General features: G+C 43.6%; 1 protein-coding gene across 7 annotated transcripts in view; it reads left to right on the top strand.

Moving 5' to 3' along the window:
- The window catches only part of ARHGEF10 (Rho guanine nucleotide exchange factor 10), a 99494-nt gene that overhangs the window by 14372 nt on the left and 71873 nt on the right, over positions 1-13249 (top strand). For 3 of the 7 annotated variants that reach the window (XM_028722390.2, XM_028722391.2, XM_028722395.2), the window contains exons 2-7: positions 2818-2983; positions 3695-3871; positions 5315-5605; positions 8089-8152; positions 10921-11000; positions 12815-12871. In XM_028722390.2, the coding sequence (XP_028578223.2) occupies positions 2830-2983; positions 3695-3871; positions 5315-5605; positions 8089-8152; positions 10921-11000; positions 12815-12871 (823 nt within the window). In that variant the 5' untranslated portion in view covers positions 2818-2829. The remainder of the gene's footprint in view (positions 1-2817; positions 2984-3694; positions 3872-5314; positions 5606-8088; positions 8153-10920; positions 11001-12814; positions 12872-13249) is intronic. The other 4 variants (XM_028722393.2, XM_028722392.2, XM_028722394.2 and 1 more) reach the window with 2 other exon arrangements.

Genomic DNA, 13249 nt, shown 5'->3' on the forward strand with positions numbered 1-13249 from the left:
CGTGTAATTCCCCTTTTATCAGGCAGCCGTGATTATAAAAGATAACAAGCTACCGACAAGTGACACCTTCAAGCTTAACCACATTGGGAAGGAAACCAAAGAAAACATAAGCATGGCCCAGACAGAGAAAAAGACAGAGAAAATGGATAAAACAAACAGGGCAGTGAATATTGTTTGGATTAAGCGTGAAACACTGTCCAAGCTTGCACCCAAAGGAGGTCATTTCATTGCTGCTAATGTAGTAGTTTGACTTCACCCACAGAGGTGCACTCCATTGTCTTTTGGAACAGACAGATTCCAACAATAGCAGGCGTGAAGGATGTAAATTGGCCTAGTAAAATTAAAGACAGTTTTCGCATAAAGTTCTCATTGAGTTGGCAGAAAATTTTCAGTTGCTACTCGTGCTTTGTAAAAGCTGCTTTGGTGCAACAAAGCTTCATCTTTATAAATGAGGTCACGCACAAAATTACGCACGAATGATAAATGTGATATGGGGGAGAGACAACAATGAGATTTCTGTAGACTTCGTTTCTGTGGCTGTGAGGAAAAATAATGGCCGCACTGCTTTCATGGTCTGAGGCCTGTTCTGCTGCTTGAATGTCTTTCTGAATGTAATGCTTCTGAGAAATCCTTATAAAGCCCTAGGATTTAGTCCAAAGTATTGCAGAGCCAGTGGGATGTGTTCAGCAAGAGAAAGAGTGAGCGACTTTCCTTCTGTGCGACAGAGCACTTCACTCTTGTTGCCTTCGTAATGCTCCAGTTTCTCCTTTGTGGCCAGAGCAGGAGAATAGCTGAAGATTCATGATGCCAAATATGCTGGCTGGTTATGTGATTAGGGTGTATTCTGTCTCTTCATTTATTATTATTTTTTAAAAAAGACTAACAGTACAGTGGCAAGTACTCAGGATCACTAGTTTGAGAACACCATTTTGGGACCACTGTGTGGCGACCACACAGGGTCCCCGGACGTTTAACGGTCTCTTGATCCCTGTGCCACCACTGTGCTTGCTTCCCTGCTGCCACCAATCTGTTACTCTCTGGTAAAACACTGAGTCCAGACAGTTGCTAAAAGTGAACAAAAAAAGGAAGAAGTTTATTTTACAAACATTAACAAGTTTATGGCTTCTCAGATAATATTCCTGTCAGCACCTTAACTTTAGTTTATTTACCGGCCTAGACCTTCCTAATACCTTCTGACTGATTATCTCAATTGGTTGACTGACTGCTCTTAACAAATTCTCTCACTCTCTCACACCAGACTAGCCCAACCCACAGACTTATCTTCTCTGTCTCTTCTAACTCGACTGTCTTCTCAACCAACCTAACTCTAACTCCCTCAAAAAAACACCACCACCTCTGTGCTTAAACCTTATATACAGTTAACTCTGCCCCTTGGGTTACCATTAGTTAGTCATTTTACAATTAGGTAACCCTTTCCTTATGAACCTAGTATGATGTCACACACCTAGGAGGGCAAACGCCACACACTGCTTTCTTAATTGCTCTGTGTGCTTGTTGCCATTTCTGAAGATAACTGCTAGTTCAACACTTTCTCCAGTGGTCTGAATGACTTTGAGTGAGCTTTCTTCAGAAAGGGGCTTGGTATTACTCTCTCTGTTGTGGAAACAGAGCTGGCATCAAGGGTCTGCATAGTGGACATTTGCTGCAGGGAAATGGTGAAGAGCAGTGGCGGTGATTATCTTAATACATAGTGAAAAGGTCGACTCATAGGGGGAGGGGGCCCCTTGCCCACAGGCCCTTGAAAATAAGGAACCAGTACCACAAGACATACCTTGTTACTGCATTACTCAATTGTGCCTGCATTCAGAAATTTGAGCCAATGGTATAATGGGCAGGGCCTTCAACCATTGCTGAAGAATTTTGAATTAGCTTGCATGTTAATACATGAATAGATGGGTAAACCTCCCACAGAAAAGCTGTCAAAGAGTTGCATGAGTGTTGAAGTCCCCAGTATCTGCCTTAGCTTATTTCACAGGATTAGACTTTTGCAGGTTTGTTCCTGAGATAATGGAGCAGGTTTTTGTCTCTGATGTTATACGATTGGACCTTAAGTTGAATTAAGATGGTTGATGGAACCTTTCGAAACTGCACTGATTTTCTTTCTTTCTTAGAATTACCAAGCAGTGCCGGGTGTGAGGCTCTCAGTGTAAAGTATTTTGGGAAGAGTGAACAAAGATAACGTATCTTGTGCAAGCAGCAGAGAATTTCTATATTTGCTTGAGAGCTTGTAACACTTCTCCTTGGTGGTCTCTTGATGCTGGTTTGCTCAGCTCTGTTACAGCGTATGAGCATTCCTGTCAACAGCAACTTTTGCTTTTGAGCTTCTGTGGTTGTCGCCTCAACCCCTTAGGATGTGAATGATAGGATATTTAGCTTTGTGTTCAGGGACAAGTGAAAGAAGGAGCTTTTAAATGGTGCACACAAAAACTTAGCCATTTAACATGTCACACCAGCTAGATAATGAATATTATTTTAGTTTTTAAGTGGAAAAATATTGACCTTCCTTCCTTACAGTGCGTTAGAGGTGTCACTAACAGGCATGCTGAGTCAACGTGGTTCAGGAAACAGAATATATAGCAAGAAAGCTTATTGCTTTGACAGTCAGAACAGTTGAGTAGTGTGAATTTTTGTAGAGGAATTTTTCAGAGCGTGTCCAAGCTGGTAGAGTGTCTGAGAAAATCTTACATAATAATTAGATTTTCTAAGATTTATGTGGGTTTCCCTTGACCTCTTCTTACCTTCAAGTTAAATAATCTTGTTTCTAAATATATGCCTGGTTTCCTCCACTTCCCAAAGGAAAATATTTACATGGAAGTTTTTGAAGGAAAGAAAATAGATTTTTTTTGTCAAGGTTCAGAAGAAGAGAGAGCTGAAAGGATTGCTTTTGACAAACTTAAGAAACACTTTGAAACACTGAAGACAACACTAGCATTGATGAATGACAGAACCCAAAGTTTTGATAGTATGTTTATCTTCTGTTCTTCTCCTAAGATGTTGGGCTTTGGTGAAGTACAAAGCAGTCCTATGAGATGTGTATTTGTGTGGAACTTGGTAGCAGAGCTACCACCACTACCAGCTGAGATGTTAAAAAATTCTTTGTTTAGTCCACATGTATGATTAAATACAATGGTTTCCAAACTTTCCCCACCATGGACCACTTGAAACAACACCACAAAACTAGGGTGATAATTCAAATATTATTCAGAGCAGACCCACTACTCATTGACCTCACTTACTCATGCTACTAATTGATTTCAGGGGGTCTACTCGGGGGAAAACTTAGATGAATACCACACTAATGATAATATCTATATACGATCATATTCAAAAGCTTTGCTAAACTACTGTTAAAAATTGTATAACCATTGTCAAAAAGTGAAATTGATCTTTATCATGATAGTGACATTGGATCTTTTCTTCCTTTGGGCATTATGGCAATTAAAACATCTCCATACACTTCCTGTAATTTATTTCCAGACAATGTTTCACTGTTAGCTAGAAGTTCAGCAGTATATTTATAGAAGGATGAAGTCACCATAACCGTGTCCCGGAGTTGTATTGTCTTTTAATAATCATTTGTCCAATATTTCTTGTTTGACTCTGCAGCTAGAGCTGTCTAGTCTACCTAAGTTAGACGTGGTCATTGTTTTGTTTATAAAGTCTGTTTTTTAAGTTTTAGAAAACGAACTAACAACCGGCACTGCTGATGATGATGAAGAGGAGGAGGAAGGAGAACAGTTTGACTTTGATAGTGGAGATGAAATTCCAGAAGCAGACAGGCAAAGTGCTTTGCCATCGAATTTAGAGCCTAAGAAGAATAACACAGAACAGGAAGAAGTGAATTCTACAGGTACGTGTGACCATGCCTAATAAAGCCATGAGAGCATTGCTGATACTTTATTTATTTACTTAGTGCATGTGAGACCTCTTTCAACATAATAATGAACTGCAAACGTTCATTCAAAACAGAAATAAGTACATGGAAAGAACATTGGGATAGTTTCTATGGGCAACTCTCCATGAGCTCATAGCTTCAAGGTGTCATTTACATAAGAGGCGACATGCAATAAGTGTGCTTGAAGAGCGCACAGATTGCGCACAAGCTTTCTAAGGACCAGATTCAGCTAATGGGTCCCGCTAGTGGAAGCCCATGAAAGAACTGCTAATTCAACGGGACATTTTCCCCCTCACTTCCCCCTCCCGAAATTAGGGGGTTTTTTTGGGGGGGGGACAGAAGAATCCTCAGAACAGCAAATGGTGGGAGGAGAAGGAAGATTGTGCTGTTCTTCTGAAATGCTTGCACAGGTGGAATGATCTCCTTAGCACTACATTCTACGCAGTCCTTATGGGTGTAGAGTCCTGTTTACATAAGGGTGGTGATGGAACCAGAGCCAGCGGGTGTAGTCTCAAGTCATTTCTATGCAGAATGAACACTTGTGCAGGCCGGCCTAAGGTGATATCAAAAGATAAAGATACGCTGCTTAGGAAATAAAAAGAAGAAATTGCTTCATCTTCTTCCACTCCCCTTTAAGTTTGCCTGATATAACATATGCAAGATAATACAGTGGTACCTCAGGTTACATACACTTCAGGTTACATACGCTTCAGGTTACAGACTCCGCTAACCCAGAAATAGTGCTTCAGGTTAAGAACTTTGCTTCAGGATGAGAACAGAAATTGTGCTCCGGCGGCGCGGCAGCAGCAGGAGGCCCCATTAGCTAAAGTGGTGCTTCAGGTTAAGAACAGTTTCAGGTTAAGTACGGACCTCCGGAACGAATTAAGTACTTAACCCGAGGTCCCACTGTAGCTATATCATTTACTTCACAAGCTGGTTGAGTTTCTCTGTCAGCAGAGGCACTGGGTTGCATCCAAAGTACCAATAATCTTACAGAAGGTGGAGCACAAGTAAGCTCAGGTCCCCTCTTGTGGCTTCCACCAAAGTCTCTCAGGTTGGGCATGGAAGGCTGCTGTAGGAAGACGGTCATTGGCTGAATATGGCTTTACAGGGGCCAGAACTGTCAAACTGAATCAAAACCACTATGCCAAACCATAGTTTGTGCTCACTATAATTTATAACCCAAACCAAAAGTTTGATTTTCCATCTGGCAGGCTGCAGTTTAGAGTTGCTCTCTTCCATTCTTCGTCTGCTCAGCACACTTGTCTCTGGAGGTTGCTGCAGAATTATCTCCTTAAGAAGGGTTTTGAGGATTCATCTGAAGGGCAAGAGCATTGCAACAGGGTTCCTGAAAGGGAATTTGCGTTTTGACAACAACTTGTGTGGTTTTCATTCAAGGGAATGAAAATGTGGATGGAGCCGAGAAAATGGCGGGAGCTGACGGCACAGCAGAGGTGGTCCCACCAAGAGTAAACCCATACTCTGTCATAACAATTTCGCCAGTGCAAGAAAAGGAGCCATCATTGTCACCAGAGCCAAGCCCACAGGATGGAAGTATAAGCCCTACCCTCCCAAGTGGATATTCTGTTCCTGTGCCCTGCGGTTATGCTGTACCATCCAACTTACCATTGCTGTTGCCAGCATACTCCAGTCCTGTCATAATACGAACTGTGTCTGTGGATGAAGAAGGTAATGTAATTTTGGAAGGCACCGTTTATGAAGCAGTATCATAGTTCTGATACTTTACATGCATACATACATACATACATACATACATACATAATTTTATTTGCATGCCTCCATTCCATAGTTTCAAACCATGCTCAAGGAGGCTTACGACATGCAAAAAGTTACCTAATTCCAAACATAAGTACTCGTAAGCAATAAATAAAACATCAAAGCACACAAATTGAACAGTTTCAACATAAATCACAACAAGATCTAAAATAAAATGCAAAAAAAATCAATAACAGCAACAACACACACACTCAACAACCCCCACTAAAGTTACTGCAGCCCAAGAGTCTGTTCAGCCGCCTCAATTTTTGTAGCTGGAGTCAGTCAGGGTCCTGCCTTCCCAGGCCAGGTGGAAAAAGGCCTGCAAGACAGGGAGCAAGTCCCCCAGAACTCACAGCCAAGATGATACTTTGTGGGCGACTGCACCCAATAAGAGGGAAGGAACTTGCAGCCTTCTATCACTGTTCTTCTCTTTGCCTCTGTATGGTTATTTCACAATGGGTTACTTAGTGGATTGTTTGTTCCTCACTGTAATCCAAGATGTGATTTGTCTGGATCAGTTCCATTGACAGGGAAGGCTGTAGCTCAGTGATACATAGGGAATGGAATGGGTGAATCCGCCAGTTTCTGTTTCAGTTTTTCCTTTTCCCAACCTTGTGTTCTCTACATTCTCACATTAGTTTGCATTTTTTTTTAAAGTTCTCTTGCAAACTCATCAGCATCTTAGTTTAATGTGCACATTTTTGTAGGTGATTTTACTCAATATACCCATTTTTGCAAAGCAATTTCCCCTGTAAAAATGCATTTTTGAACGGTGTTTTTATTGAAATATTCACTTTTATATATACGGTGCTACCTCGGTTTACGAACTTAATCCGTTCCGGAAGTCCGTTCTTAAACCGAAACTGTTCTTAAACTGAGGCGTGCTTTCCCTAATGAGGCCTCCCCCCACTGGTGCCCTTCCACCGTTCAGATTCTGTTCTTAGACCAAGGTGAAGTTCACAAACCGGGACACTACTTCCGGTTTTGCAGAGTTCGTAAACCAAATCGTTCATAAATAGGACTGTTCTTAAACCGAGGTACCACTGTATATAAAAACTTCATCCCAGTACATGCACTTCAGTACACATTACTTGGCTGGAGACCTGCAATGCAAAACACAGAGAAGTGCTGTTTCGGAAAATGTGAATTGGGTAGGTTTACCTTTAAATGTGAACTGAAATGAATTCCACCTGCATCTCTAGTGACAGAGCATCTGTTTTGCATACAAAAGGTCCTAGGTTTAAGCCCCTGCATCTCCAGAGAGAGAACCTTGTATGAAATCCTGGACAGCCACTGCCAACTTCTTTAGACAGTACTGAGCAAGGTAGACCCATTGTTCTGGCTCAGTATAAAGCAGGTTCCTATGTTCCTACAAGGATTATTTTGAACATCGAGAGTAATCTACAATAGCAGCGGGTAATTTGTAAATCTTTGACATACATAGCTGCTAATGCTCTGAAGAGTACTGGCTTTCATTCTAAAAACAACATTAAATCCTTATATTTCTAGTTTAAATATGTTGCCACAAACATATCTGTCAGCCTGTGTATTTCTGAATGTGTTACCTATCCCTAGCCTGCAGTTAGATCACTTTAGTGTTCAAATAGTTTGCTAACAAGAGGAGTAAAGTGAAAAGGTTAGAAAACTTATGCAAGGAAGATATAATATATAGGGTCTGGTTTGCAGCTCTACAGGTTTGTCTCCCCCCCCCCCTACCTTTTACTCCAAGCCCAAGGTAGAGAATGCTGTTTGCATTTAAGAGAACTAATTTTTATTTTGCAAAGTACCGTATTTTTCACTCTATAAGAAACACTTTCCCCCTCCTAAAAAATAAGGGGAAATGTGTGTGCGTCTTATGGAGCGAATGCAGGCTGCACAGCTATCCCTGAAGCCAGGAGAGCAAGAGGGATCGGTGCGCACCAATCCCTCTTGCTCTCCTGACTTCAGGGATAGCCGCCCGAAGCCTCCTGAGCACAGCACTTGCTCTCCTGGCTTCGCTTCGCTGGAGAGGCACTGCGCAGCTTTCCCTCTCTGCACAGCGCCCCTTCAGCGAAGCAGGAGGAGAAATGGAAGGGGCTCCATTTCTCCTGCCTCTTCAGTGCTGAGGGGGCACTGTGCAGAGAGGGAAATCTGTGTAGCACCCCTTCAGCGAAGCGACAGGAGAAACGGAGCCCCTTTCATTTCTCCTCCTGCTTTGCTGGAGAGGCGCTGAGCAGAGAGGGAGAGGATCCCCCCCCCCCGTTCTCCTCCTCTAAAACTAGGTGCGTCTTATGGTCGGGGGCGTCTTATAGAGCGAAAAATACGGCGATGTGAGTGTTTCAATCACAACTATTGTATTTTTTTAACATGGCTGTTACTGAGTGAGATTCTATTACTACTTCTGTTTCCTTTAGCAAATGTTCATATAGTTGCTGAAGATTGCCATAATTCTCAGAGTTCAGAGGATCCCCAGAACGGGTAAGAAGAAAATACTGGCGTTTATTTTAAAAAAGTGCATGTGTTGAATGCAAGAGCAGGCATCCATGTCCCTTGTTTTGTCTTGAGTTTGAGGGTCGAAATGTTTGTTTCATAACAGCCTCCTTCAGTAAGAACAGTCGATGAGGCAGACTCTGATAGTGAATGGATTCCTTTGCAGCTCCTTCACCTTGTTTTAGACACCTTTCCACATTCCTCCGTTTTGCAGGTTGTCTACTTCTCCAGCAGGGTTAGGGGTCCTTATCTTCCTTCCCTCCCCCCTCCCCCCACTGGCCAAGTTTGTCTTTCCCACCTGTCAATCACGTGATGCCACAACGATGCCAGGTGGCCTCCTTTGTGGGTATAGAGGAACAGCCTAGTGTGCAATGCTTCACCCAGCAAGGCACGTTGGGGCCAGTGCAGTGGCAAGGATTTGGGCTCGATAAACTTTGAGGTCCCTTCCAAGCCTGTAGTTCTGCAATCCGGTTGGCCGCTGTAAGAAATGGGTTGCTGTGTGAGTGGACATTTGGGTCAGATCCACCAGAACTCCTACATTCTCTCTGCATGGTTTCTGTTGCAGTTCCTCTGCCTTCAACAACAGCTGTCTCTGTCAAGCCAGTTCCCTATGCTTCTGCAAACTTGCTTTGCTCTGTAGAGCCTTAACTCTCCTGCAGCTTTGCTTCTACTTGCCCGTCTCTGTGACTCATTTATTAAGTCATCCTTGGGCCATCTCCCTTTATGACATGTTTTTCTTCCTCGGCATGCTAGCATTCTGGGCGGTGGCTGTCCTGTCAGAGCCTCAGACAGTCATTTTCAAACCAAAGTATTTATTTTGGATAAATTAAGGGATAGCATTTCTTGAGCGAGGCTGTCATTGCCAGATCGCTAAGTTTAGGCTTCTAGTGGAAACAAACTGCAGTGATCCATAGAGCCATATTTGAGCAAAGGGCAACTCAGTCCCTTGAGATCTGTGATGCAATAGCTGCTTTGCCCAAGCGCGCGCGTGCGCACACACACACACACACACACACAAGTCTAGCTACTGCCTAGGTAGAATGTTTCTTTCTCCGTTTCTGCCCTGAAGCACTGCAAACCATCTTCTTGCTACTCCATTGTGAGCAAACAGCACTGCTGGAACTGTACACAGACCCATCACCACCTGAAGCCCATTACATGAGAAAGCACCCATATCATAGGTGATTGCCATATCAAACTGTATCTCAATGGTGGGAAGAGAGAAACACTTACGGATATGGGAGGGGGCTGGGATAGGCAAGCTGTGAAGTAGCTTCCTGGCCCCAGCAGACGTTGTGATCAAGTACATGTGGTTTGCTAGAACCATTGGACCACTGCTGCATTGCTGCTCTGCCTCTGCTACGTAGCTGGATGCAGTTAACACCCCTCTCCTGCAAGAAGCATTGTACAATCTCTTCCACCTTCAGTAACTGTGTTTAACAGCATCTAGTTTGCTGGCAAGGGATATGGGTGGCGCTGTGGGTAAAACCTCAGCGCCTAGGACTTGCCGATCGCATGGTCGGCGGTTCGAATCCCCGCAGTGGGGTGCGCTCCCGTTGTTCAGTCCCAGCGCCTGCCAACCTAGCAGTTCGAAAGCACCTCCGGGTGCAAGTAGATAAATACTTACTAGCGGGAAGGTAAACGGCGTTCCGTGTGCGGCTCTGGCTTGCCAGAGCAGCTTCGTCATGCTGGCCACGTGGCCCGGAAGTGTCTGCGGACAGCGCTGGCTCCCGGCCTATAGAGTGAGATGAGCGCACAACCCTAGAGTCTGTCAAGACTGTCCCATACGGGCAGGGGTATCTTTACTTTTACTTTAGTTTGCTGGCATGCGCACAGAGCCTCCCTGAGCACACTTGGAAAGGTAGATTTGTGGCTGGGGATTTTAGCACCAGCTAGTATTTAGTAGGAGTAGTGCAGAAACTACAGCACAGGCTGGCATTATCCACTATCTGTGCACGCAAATTAGGATCATGACAGGAGCCAATATTTGGTACATTTTAGGTTTGTTTGTTTTTTAACATCTCCTAGTTCTGTGTAGGTTTCCTCCCCTGCATTTTGTAATTAAAACTTCAAGCAAAGCCAGGCTCGCTTTCCAGTTCTCATTCTGCAGCAAACTGAAAGAATGGAAGAGCAGCTGCAGAGAACTACTTTGTGGGTAGGGACGCAGGTGGCACTGTGGTCCCTACCACTGAGCCTCTTGGGTTTGCCAATCAGAAGGTTGGCGGTTCGAATCCCCACGCTGGGGTGAGCTCCCGTTGCTCTGTCCCAGCTCCTGCCAACCTAGCAGTTTGAAAGCACGCCAGTGCAAGTAGATAAATAGGTACCGCTCTGGCGGGAAGGTTACCGGCATTTTTGTGCGCTCTGGTTTCTGTCACGGTGTTCCGTTGTGCAAGAAGCGGTTTAGTCATGCTGGCCACATGACCCGCAAAGTTGTCTGTGGACAAACGCCGGCTCCCTCGGCCTGAAAGCAAAATGAGCACCGCATCCCCATAGTCGCCTTTGACTAGACCTAACCGTCCAGGGATCCTTTACCTTTTACCTTTACTTTATGGGTGGTAGTGGTGGGGGAATGTGATGAAGGCTTAAACTGCATTCCAAGTCCCTGAATGTCAGACATTACAGCTTCTATACACCCTTACTTATAAATAAGCTTCACCCAACTTCATTGAGATTACAAAGCAAACATACATAGTATTGCACTGTGGATAACTGAAATATTTATTATAATTAATAACTTGTATGTGCTTATTTTAAAGTGAAGATAATCGGGGGAATAAAGATGAGAATGCCTTGGCCAAATGGGCTGCTGATCCTGCAAACACAGACTGGATGGAGAGTAAGTACTGGTGATTATGGTTCCTCTAGAAATCAGGGAATGGGAAACTGTGGTCCACCAATATTGCTGGATTACGACTTCCATTGGCGATGGTGGCTGGGGCTGATGGGTCTTTGGAGGACCACTGGGTCCAACTTCTCTGCTCTGTATAATGAGTGTCTCTCAGTTTATCGCTCAAATAGCTGTTTAAATTGGAATGTTTTATTTAAGTCTGGAATGAATCCCTCCTCATTTCTGGATACCTGGTCCGATTTCATTATTCAGGGTCGGTCTGGGAATTCAACATACAATTACTCTGCTTCTGGGGAGGTTGCTGGTTAGATTTCTCTGATACAGTTGCTCTGCAAGTATCCTAGACACTGCTGATATCTGATTCGATCTCATTTTATTTCCCTCGTTATCAGCAACTGGGTATGCAAGCTCGTGCACATGTTGGCCAGACCAAAAAAAAAAAAAAAAAAAAAAGATGAAATGAGCAGGATAAATATATTCTGTAAACTCGGGGGAATTGAACAAAATTGCAGCTTCTTTGACATGCTTTTCTGTCGCAAGTCTGAAGAAGTTCATATATGCTTGACAAATTTGATCTCTAATATCAGCACACCTTATCTGCACTTCCTGGACTAATGAGTACAGCCGTACCTTGATTCTCGAATGTAATCTGTTCTGGAAGTCTGTTCAACTTCTGAAAACATTCAAAAACCAAGGCGCAGCTTTCGATTGGCTGCAAGAGCTTCCTGCACTCAATTTGAAGCCGCGTCACGTGTTCAGCTTCCAAAAAACGTTTGCAAACCGGAACACTTACTTCCGGGTTTGCTGCGTTCGGGAGCCGAAACGTACGAGTACCAAGGCGTTTGAGAACTAAGGTACGATAGTACTTTAGTTGATCCCTCTGTGTCTCCAGCAAGTCTCCTTCATCTTCTTGCTCATGCCTCTTCTCTTTCCTATATGATGTCGTCTGATGCTTCTTTTCTTTGGCCTTCAGCATGTCTGCAGAACAAGAGATTGTGAAGGGCAGAGAAGGGTGCAGTTTTCCACCATCTTGGGGAGTAGGCAGGGAGCCGCAAAATGCATGGACACCCTTGTTGAATTTATTTATTTATATTTATATACCACCTTTCCCCCAGAACTGGGGCTCAAGGCAGCTAGAAACACCACTGGACTGTTAAAAGAACTACATGTGGGTCCTGGGACCTAGTTAGGCAACAGCTGGATTACATAATGGCTAATATTGCCACCCTGGGATCCTTTGGGAGAAAGGTTGGCAAGCAAGCAAGCAAGCAAGCAAGCAAACAAACAAACAAACAAATATGCAGTCAGTGCTGAAAATATAAAAGCATGTTGCAGATGATGATACTGTTATTATTTGTACCCCTACCATCTATTATTTCTTCTTAACCTTTATAATAATAATAATTTATTATTTATACTCCGCCCATCTGGCTGAGTTTCCCCAGCCACTCTGGGCGGCTTCCAATCAAGTGTTAAAAACAATACAGCATTAAATATTAAAAACTTGCCTAAACAGGGCTGCCTTCAGATGTCTTTTAAAGATAAGATAGCTACTTATTTCCTTCACATCTGAAGGGAGGGCGTTCCACAGGGCGGGCGCCACTACTAAGAAGGCCCTCTGTCTGGTTCCCTGTAACCTCACTTCTCACAATGAGGGGACCGCCAGAAGGCCCTCGGCGCTGGATCTCAGTGTCCGGGCTGAACGATGGGGGTTTTGCAAATATTTTAGTGTGTGTCTTGCTAAAAGTCTATGGTGTTTGTCTAATATATTGTGGTTTTTCCATCTTTTTTTTTGCGTTCAGATCCAGATGAGGTAATATATGACGATGTGCCAAGAGAAAATTCAGACTCAGAACCAGGTATGAGTTTGAATTCAAAACCTAGGCTTAGACTTAGAATTATTGATAAATGGTACAGGGAGAAATCACTATCTGAAGTTTTAATGGGAGCTGATGATCAATCCTTTCCCATCCTGCCCGCCCCCCCACCAAATCCTCCCTTATTAGCCTTGAACCTCACAGGGTTAGAATAGAATAGAATATTGCAGCGGAGGGCACCAGATTTAGCCTTATGGAAGAGAAATCCCATCAACCTCCATGAAGAAACTTACTCTGAAAAAGGGCTTCAATTTACAGATTTAAAGATCATCCTTATGAAGGGTGAAAAAGCCAGTTGGGGAAGTGAATTGTTACACAAAGAAGGAATTAAGAACTCCACTCATGCTTTACCATCCCCAA

This window comes from Podarcis muralis, chromosome 3 (assembly GCF_964188315.1).
Source record: "Podarcis muralis chromosome 3, rPodMur119.hap1.1, whole genome shotgun sequence".
NCBI lineage: Eukaryota > Metazoa > Chordata > Lepidosauria > Squamata > Lacertidae > Podarcis > Podarcis muralis.